We start from the raw sequence: 9,419 nt of genomic DNA, 5'->3' as shown, positions 1-9,419 counted from the left end.
AGTGTCTGGAGTCTCAGGGACCTGGTTTACATTTTAGCTCTCCACTACTAGCCAGGAGTTTGTACTAGACACTTCGCCTGTTCGCTATCCTTGTTTGTAAAATGAAAATAACCCCTCCTTTCAAGATCCCATAAAATATATCAAGTGCTAAGCACAAGAGCTGGCACACTGCAAGCTGCAGAAAAGAATAAGCTGGCTCTAGTGGCCAGTGCTACCACCTGCTATCACAGGACTTGGAGCCGATAAAGCGAGGGATTCAGATGCAGATTCATCACCTGTAAGTGGGCTGCCCCAGTTCACCCACTGGCCTCTCAAGGCTCATGAGAGACTCTATAGGTGAAAACACAAGGGATGGGTGAAGGAGGGAGATTATTACATATACTGAAGCCACTTGGTTTGGATGCATCCTAATCTGGAATTCACAATCACTGTGCTGGTTGGGTTAAAGTTTTTTTTTACTATTATACGCCCTATGAAAAGAGAGTGAAAGGTAACATGTTGTGCAAACAATATGGAAAGGAAAACGTTTAACCTAATTCAGAAAACAAGTTACTCAAACACTTGTGAAATGTTCGACAGGTTTCATGAATGCAAACATTGTAATAACAATGAAAGTGATGACATCGCCCCCTATCCCCGCCTCTTACTGAGGGCCTAACATGTGCCTGACACTGATCCAGCTTCCTTACAGACATTCTTTCTAATCCCCACATTCCCAGAAAAAGTATTATGCCCATCTTGCTGGGAAGGAAACTAAAGCTTCAAGAAATATGTAGGTTGCCCAAGGGCACTCACTACAGGACAGAAGCAGAAATGGAAGCCTAGATAGACTGGTTCCAGAGCCAGGGATCTTGCTATTTTTAACCACCTGTAAAACTCTTTCAACAGGACTTCATCTTCATGCAAATATTATACTAATTGCAAAGGATTTTAAACAGATCATTAAAACGGTAGAGACTTGATAGGACCATATAAGGCAACACTTGACAGAGGTATTTAAAAACCTAAAAAAAACATTTCATTAAATTATTCTACAATTCAGATTGTCCCCTATTTAGACAACTCTCCTTGCTCTGATTTGATTCCAAATTAACAAAGTTTTATTATAAAGGAGTAGATCACCATTATGAATAAACGCTACCAGAAAAATCAGCATTTAGAAAACCTAAAAAGTTTCTAAAAATAAAGACCTCTAACCAGCCCCCATACTAATGTTGGCCACACTCCTTTACCCAATGGGCACAATACTAGCCTGGGACCAAAAAAAAAGATGCTCTCCCTTTGTCTTGGCTTGCATTCTGGAGGGAGGAAAGGAAACTGACATTTTATTGAGTGTGCGTGCATTGGGTGCCAGGCCGAGACAGGTGCCTTCACTCGCGAGCTCCAGCTCCAATTCAGCCATCACTAGGTTTCATTATTCTACCAGGAGGCGGTGGTTACTGAGTGACTATTTACTGGAGCAGGATATTCACATAATCTCAAAGTATCACCGAGATAATTTATTAACTGCAAAGGGGAAAATGTATCTTTAAAATGGAGAGATCTAGAGATCTGCCCTATGCCTAGTAATTGACATTATCACTAATAGTGGGACTGCCTGATGTCACATGCCTCTTAGTATGCTGTAATATGAAGCACACAGCATTATTTGTGCAGTGTTCTTACTGTAAAAAAAGGTTATCTGAATATAATAGCTCCTCCAGACCAAATTCAGGAAACACAGGGCTCAGCAAAACAGCAAAAAAAAAAAAAAAACAACTATAGCCATGTTAATTACATGAACTATCTTCTTATATATGTGAAACTGGCCAGGGCTCTTCAAAAAGGCAATGTTGCTTTAAAAAAAAAAAAAAAGTGCGTGCGTGTGCGTGTATGGGAAGATTCTTCTAGAGTAAAAGTGACTTAAAAACATAACCAAATGCAATGTGTGGACCTTGATGGAACATAGTTCTTAAAAATTCCAGCTATGAGAGACTTGTGACATTTGGAAAAATATAAATATGGACTATTATAAACGTGCAGTTATTTATTTTCCTAGGTGTGATCATGAAACTGTGATTATGTAGACAACTGTCCTTATTCTTAAGAGACTCAACTGAAGTTTTTAGGGATAAGGTGTGATGCTGACTACAACTTACCTTCAAATGGCTCAGCCAAAAAAAAGAAAAGAAAAGCATAGAGAGATAAAATAAATGTGACAAAATGTGAACAATTTCTGAATCTAGGTGGAGGGTGGAGTTTTTCATCCTATTACTATTCATCTTTCCCATATGGTTGACATTTTTTAAGATAAAAACTGGAACAGGCTGGGAAGAGGCGATTCTAAGAAAGATTGTCCCAACGCACGGGGAGGTTAGTGCGTCATGTGAGAAAACACCAGGGACTCTTATTTGAGATTAAGATTTCAAAGCTGGGTAGACTGGTCTGTGACGTTACTTTGGGCATCAAGTGAAAAAGCTATCATTTCTCAATGCCAATAGTGTTTCTGTAAGACACTGACATCTTCGCCCAGATGGCTAGTCCTCATATCTGTAACATGAAAATAGGCAGGATGATTTATCCAAGCTCCTAAAATGCTTGTTTTGTTAATAAACCAATTCTGTCTACACTTAAACCCAGACCTCTGACTGTGCACAGTGAAGGAGGCATGAGTTTGCTTTGCATTCACATGTCTTGAGAGTAAATACCCCAAATGCCAAGACACACACACTGGCCAGTACTGACCTCTGGCTGACAGTGGGGCCGCTGCCCTGCACTGGAGCAATCTGATGTGAACTCCAGTACTGATCGGCTCTATTCTGCTGTGACTTTAGTCTAAGTGACTCCATCAAGTCAAAGACTATAGATAAATCCACCAAAATAAGAGGAACTGTTTGGCAGGCAGATCATGACAAAAACCCCTAATTTCAAGCATTTCTTTCTATTCAGATACCCAATGCTTTTCGGTGACAGCCCAGAAAATCCTGAGTGATAATTCCCTTTATAAGCCTGTTGCTGAGTTTGTTCAGCTCTCCTAGCTGGACCCTATGGAAAGCTCACCGACTTAATAAAGTGATGCTGACGCTGGGACACAGATAGGGGCCTATAATAGCCTGTATGTTTATGTAGCTTGGAGGATCATCTACCTACATGTATTACCTAACATACAGACTCTCAACTGCTTGAACTGAGACTGTTTGAAAAACCCCCACATGGTGAGCCAAGCACCAAGATGAAAAATCCTTGTGAGAATCAAAAACCTACCCCGAGATGTTAGTGTATATGAGAAGTCTTTCTCTAGGACAAAACACTCCAGGGTGAAAAACACAGCAACCTGTAAATGGAGAAAAAAAGTGATTTTCTGGGTAGAAAAAGAAACATAGAGACAGTGGTATGAGGATTCACTGAAATCGGGATGTAAAGTGATGAAAAGTACCTTATAGTTTGTGTGGCAGAGAAGTGGGTCCATCTTATAGAATTGGGCTGGTCCAACAGGAAAAGGGAATATACCTTCCCTCAGAATTGGGGGAAGTGTCAGAGAGGAGAGGCACTGAGATCACTGCTTAGGGGGACAAAAGAAGCCAAAAGGGTAAAGACTATGATCCCAAAGAGGATAGGGACTATTAGTTTAAACTGCTCAGGAGAGGCCACTGGTATTTAAAATACACTTGAAGAAAGTAACAATGAAACTGATGAAAAATGGAGTGGCCTCGTCTTAACAAACAAGACTTCCCTCAGGAGCTGCAAAGTGGACACTCTTGATGGGAGCCTGGCACTTCTGACAGCAGTTCTGCCAGACTGAGGAAACAATGCTGTGACTAGAAGATTAAAAGCCTGGACAAAGACAAAGAGCTCACAGCTATACTTCTTTGAAACCACTTCCACACCCCCACCTGCTCCCCATCTCCGCTTTTTTGCCCCCAGCAAAGTCATTTCAAATGTAAAACAGTACTTCAGATTTCCTCCTCCTCCCAGCAGTGCAAAATGGAAAAGCCTCACAGTTCTATTTCACCAGAACCAAGTTTAAGAGCTAAGAAAGGAACTTCCGAGACTGGATCTCAGTCAGTGGGGTTCTCCTTGGCCTGCTATCCGCTTCTAGGTGGGGGACTAAGGCTCTCACTCTCATCTGCATTTGTGTCCAGGGCAGACACAGCTCTAGCCTTTCCAACTTTTCTCTCCATCACTCCTACTCATCATCACCCCAGGACCTACTAGCCATTTCCACAAGTTTCCTCCATGTCTAGTTTCACAATGAGCAAGAGACCACTTTCTACTCTGGTCTTTACATGAAGTACAACTATAGTGGGATCTGTACATGTACTCACACTGAAGATTAAGTAAAGAATTGATTATGTCCCTGAAGACTCACAGTGCTAGCACAATCACTCTGAACATTTTCAACCTGGCACATTTCTCAGCTGCAAGCAACAATCCCTGTCATAATCACATTTCTTTCTCCGAATCACAAGTATCAAACTCTAGGGAGCAAGTCGGGCCATTAGCATCAATCAAACCCACAAAAATAGCCAGAGCAAGGCTAAGAAATCTTAGGTTAGGAAACAAAATAAAAACTATGACTATAGTTCCTTTAGAGAGAAAGGAAGGCCAGCCAGAGGAGAGGTAAGTGGGAAGGGAGTGAAGACCCACACACTATGTCTTGAAAACACACACACAGTTCATGCACGCAAGTCAGCAACTGATTTTGGCTACGTAATCACAAATTATTACCGTAGGAACAAGTGGGTATTTGTTCAGCAGGGAAAACAAAAAGAGAAGTAGAGACTAAAAAGGACAGAAAAAGTGATAAATATATACAGTCTGGCACTTGTTGCAAGACGTATCAAGGCGAGGCAACCAGGAGAAAGTGGTGTCCAAAAACAGCCCTTCAGGGTTACCTAAAGCCTGAGAGAAATTACCAAATAGGTTCCAAGTTACAAACAAGCAAAGCTGCAACTCCAGCAACTGGACCCTACAAGACATTCATACACTGCTGCAGGATCCCTTCTCTGTGCAGAAGGTAGTACTTTCTGTAGGAACTTCCCTCTCTGCCCACGTGAGCACAGTGGAGAGAAGTGCTAAGAACAAGTCATTTTGGAATTAATGCCTCTGTAGAGATAGTTACAATTCTTCCTTTCCCGAAATGCAATCACAGGGGCACTCTTAGGCCTATGAAGCAGCCAAAACTTCTTGTTACTTTAATAAAGGGAAGGATGCACACTAAGAAAATTCACAAACCCTCACCTTACTGACAACGGGGTGGAACTTCTAGTTTTTCAAAAGGGCCATCTGGGGCTTTCTTTTCCATCATGAAATCCTAAAGGAAGGGTCCCTGGTGACATAGCAAAGGGATTTGGAGACTTCCCAGCCCTTCTGTACCTCCTTCTCAGTTACGCCACTAGGTTGCTCAAGTCTCATAGAATGGAAGAAAAATTGAAAGATAAATAATAAAAGTGGGCTGGGAAAGGCAATGGCCAGGGGATGGTTGACACACAACTTAAGCAGGAAAACCTGGGACAAAGATGGAACAGGTGGACCTGTTTAAGAAGAAAGGAAAGAGGAAATGTGCAGAAGGTGGTATGGATGGGTCCTGCTCGGACCAAAAAAGAAAAGAAAACTGAGAGAGAATGTCCCCGGGTAGAAGATGTCGGGGAGGAGGCAGGACCGGGAACTGAATGCGTGGCCTAAACAATCAGGTATTGCAGCGTAGCGGCATTTAAATGCGAACGGGAGATAGATAGTAAATCATTGAGTGTACGTGAAGAAAACAAGCTCAGCATCAAATGGGGAATTAGGGATGGAGGTTCAAAGTGCGGAATGGAGGCTAAGAAGAATCTCTAAGAGAGGGTTACGACCCCAAGCCGAAAGTGGGGTATCCTTAATTCGCGATGACAAGGTGGGAGGGGAATGAGTTTTAGGCGGGTATCTCAGAAAGGGTGTGTATGAGTTGTAGGAGAGGTGGGTGACCCGTGGCTACAGACTGCATCAATAAACCCAGGGGCTCAAGATCCTGGGTCGGGGTCCAGAGGTCTCCCTAGTCTGGGTATGCCCAGCCTGGGCTCGCGGGAAGAAGGCACCTTTGCCAAATGGCCCGGATCTTCAGGCCTGAACTCTCCAGGTAGGAGGGTCTCGAGGGGGGCCTGGGCCGGCAACTCGTGGTGCAGGGCCTCAGGAGGGGAGAGGGTCCCAGACTCACGCATCAACGTGCTGAAGGCCACGACGCCGAGCAGCCCCTGCAGGAAGATGCCGAAACTGTGCATGAGCGCGCCGCTCTCGCAGCGGCCCGCCCCGGACGCGACGGTGGAGGGTGGCACACCCGGCAGTCCACGGCTCGAGTTCCCAGCGAGGCCCTGCATGGCGGGCCTGGCAGCGGGGCGCGCGGTACCGCGTCCTGCACGGCCTCGCTGCTTGCGGAGGCCGCGCTACAGAGCCGGGATCCCGGAGCCAGGAGCCCGAGCCGGGAGCCGGTACCTCCGCGGCCCACTCGGCGCCGCGCGTAACCCGACGTCTGAGATTGCAGCGCCTGATTGGCTCTGCCCGGCGTGGGGGCGGGTCTCTGCTGCTCCGGCTCCCCCCTTCGGGGGGCGGGTCTCCGGCCGGGCGAGGGGCGGGGTCGCGGGTCCCAATCGCAGGTAGGACAGACCAGGTGAGGCCGGTGAGCAGATTGCAGAGTGAGCCCTGGGACCCTGAGCTTCAGGGCAGGACCAGAGCAGGGACGGTCTGTAACTAAGTTCTCTTTCCCTACAAGATAAACCCCTCGTACCCTGAGGAATTTATTAAAAATACTCCTGGATTCCACCTTCAGATTCCAAATCAGTAGTTCTGAGATGGAGCCAAATAATCTGCATTTTCAGCAAGCAGCCTGGGTTATTCTGAAGATGTTTGAGGAAAACCACCCAAGACTACACATGGGTCTAGGCCTTCCAATCCAGGCGTTTGGCATCCCTGTACTTTCCTCGTTAATGCCAATATCCTGGCCAATCAGGCCCTGGTCAACCTTTTTTCTTCACTAAATGTAATTTAAAGGGCCATTTCAATCCAATCGCCTTCACTTAGAAATAAACAAGGATTATGTTAAAAATGTGAATATATCTCCATCTCGTTTATTTGAACATGATTCGTAAGTCAACTTGTTGGTATTTTCGAGTCCATACACCTCTCCACACATGTACACTTATTCCCACCTAACCCTTACTCCTTGCAACCTGCTATCTCAACCAGGGTCTCTTGTCCCCATTCTCTCATCTACCCTTTACAGCCCCTTCTGGCTTCTTGATGGTAGCGTTCCTAACCTTCCTGCTGCATCCACTTAATGCCAGTGTACAGATGGTATTATTTCCAGTAGACTTTGGACTACATTATGAAACAATAAATATCCTATCTAGGAAAACTTCCCTAAATGATAGCCACCAAGAAATTCTAATTACGTAAGAGTTAAATGTTATACAAAAGCTTTCTTGGTTAATTGGAATATTAACCTGAATGTCCAGAAATCTCGAGCCAATTCTCCAGCCCTTCACTTACAATGCATTTTCACACCTCTTGCCGTTATGTGGCATTTTCACTGCATGGAATACTGTTCCCTTCTCTCTGCTCCATGCTTCAAGGCCTGCCTGACTACCCGCTCCACGCTGTGCTTCCACATTACCTTGTGTGCGCTACTCCACTAGAACATTTCAGACTGCTAAATTAGACAGCAGAACACCACTCTCTCTCACAGCTGTGAGCCTCCTGAGGGCAGGAACTAGTCTTTATACACTCTTGAATCCAACAGTCTCTGGCATAGAGAACATGCAACAAAATGCTTTTTAAATTAAACTGTATTTTAATTTATAAAATTTAAAACTCTCCACAGTATTCACCATGGGAAAATACAGAAAATTAGATGAAGAAAATACATAGGTAAGGGAAATTTGCATTACTGTCTTTGAGTCTAAGGTCTCTTATGGGGATGCTCAAAAGTTACAGTCCATGTTCAAAGAGAATCAAACAAAATGAGTACTTAGAAGAGACTGTGGCTGGGCATAAGGATACTATTAATTGCTTGAAGACATAGACAGCTCAAGGAAAACTGCACACAGAGCTGAAAAATGAAGTTTTTAACAAAGCACCACTCTGCACATCCAGATGTGGAGGAATCCTTAAGGCCCATTTCTGCTGTATCGAAGCAAATGTAGCGGAACAAGAAGCAGTCTTCAGAGATCAGAAGCAGAGTCTCCAGTGTCAGCAGCAAAGTTGCTGAGGGTAAGAAATTCTGCTCTTCCTATCTTTTCTGAACTGCAATAAAAAAGTACCTAAATTGGAGAGGAAAGAATCAGACAGAAGGAAAGGGGGAGAATTCTGGAAAGGTTCATTTTATTAAAGGAGGAAGGAATTTTCTCCTCCATTTAGAGATAATTCTCTGAGGTCCCAATGGAAAGTTTTTTTGAAGGATTTATTCTGGCCAAGATGTCTTCTTGCTGTCAAATGAAGTTAAACATAGCTTAAGACCTGTTTTAATTTTCTCACAATAACTTAAAACTGTCATAATATACCACAACTTTATATACACTTATTTAAACACACACACACACACACACACACACACACACACACACACACACACACACACAAAACCCACACAAAATATTCATCCAAGTTATTTTTTAATCCCTTGAAATATCATCAAACTTGGTGGGTTTTTTTAAATATTCTTATGCATATTTCTTAAGTATACTTTATCCTCAATGTGTACGTTTTAAAATTAAGAGAAAAACAGCAAGCACTAAGGATACAATGCAATAAGCATTTCATTTTGTCCCAAGCCGCTTAAAAAAAAAAGGACAACATACATAAACAAAGTGCATCAGTTCCAATGAGTTAGTACTAGAAAGAGGCCTAAGGACAGTGCTAGAACCAGCCAGAAGTCCTGCCCTGGCAGGCCTCTGATTGTCTTTAAGAGAATACTCAACCCAAACAAAGAAAAGGGAAAGAAAGGAGAGCTTTAAAACCTCAAAAGAAACAAAAACTACATTTCCCTAGAGACTTCTTGCAAAAGGAGCTAAAGAATTTCCACATTTTAACTTTGTATGAACTTTGTAACTGCCCTCAGTCATCTATCTGCTTTGGGACTTGATTTGCCTCAAAAGCCTACCCTCATCCTTTCAATGCTGTTTGCCACCTCCATTCTGCCAAGCGAGGCATGCAGTTAGATTGAAAAAACCACGTAGAAGCTCTTAGGACTGAGCTCCCACACATCCTGAGAACATGCACCCCCACCAGAAACGGTGGCATCATTTCACTAGTCGGTATCACCCTTTGCCTTACATGGCTCAGGGCCACACTTTACTGCTGGCGTGAAGACTTGTCCGGTGGCTGGGGCCTGTTTCCCTTTTAAAACAGTCCTTTGTGATAGGCCACAGCATGAGGACAGACCCAAAAGATGCACTGTCAGAAAAGACATG

The 9,419-nt window shown here is 43.8% G+C and overlaps 1 protein-coding gene across 1 annotated transcript in view; it reads right to left on the bottom strand.

The window, feature by feature from the left end:
* The window catches only part of LOC111730876 (store-operated calcium entry regulator STIMATE), a 41,986-nt gene extending 35,507 nt beyond the window's left edge, over positions 1-6,479 (bottom strand). Inside the window, exon 1 of the mRNA XM_023522296.1 lies at positions 6,173-6,479. Within this exon, the coding sequence (XP_023378064.1) occupies positions 6,173-6,332 (160 nt within the window). The 5' untranslated portion in view covers positions 6,333-6,479. The remainder of the gene's footprint in view (positions 1-6,172) is intronic.
* Positions 6,480-9,419: the final 2,940 nt, after the last annotated feature.

The sequence above is a fragment of the Pteropus vampyrus genome, unplaced genomic scaffold (genome assembly GCF_000151845.1).
Source record: "Pteropus vampyrus isolate Shadow unplaced genomic scaffold, Pvam_2.0 Scaffold337, whole genome shotgun sequence".
NCBI lineage: Eukaryota > Metazoa > Chordata > Mammalia > Chiroptera > Pteropodidae > Pteropus > Pteropus vampyrus.
The sequence above is the reverse complement of the archived record's forward strand: the minus strand, read 5'-3'. Positions and strand labels throughout refer to the sequence as shown.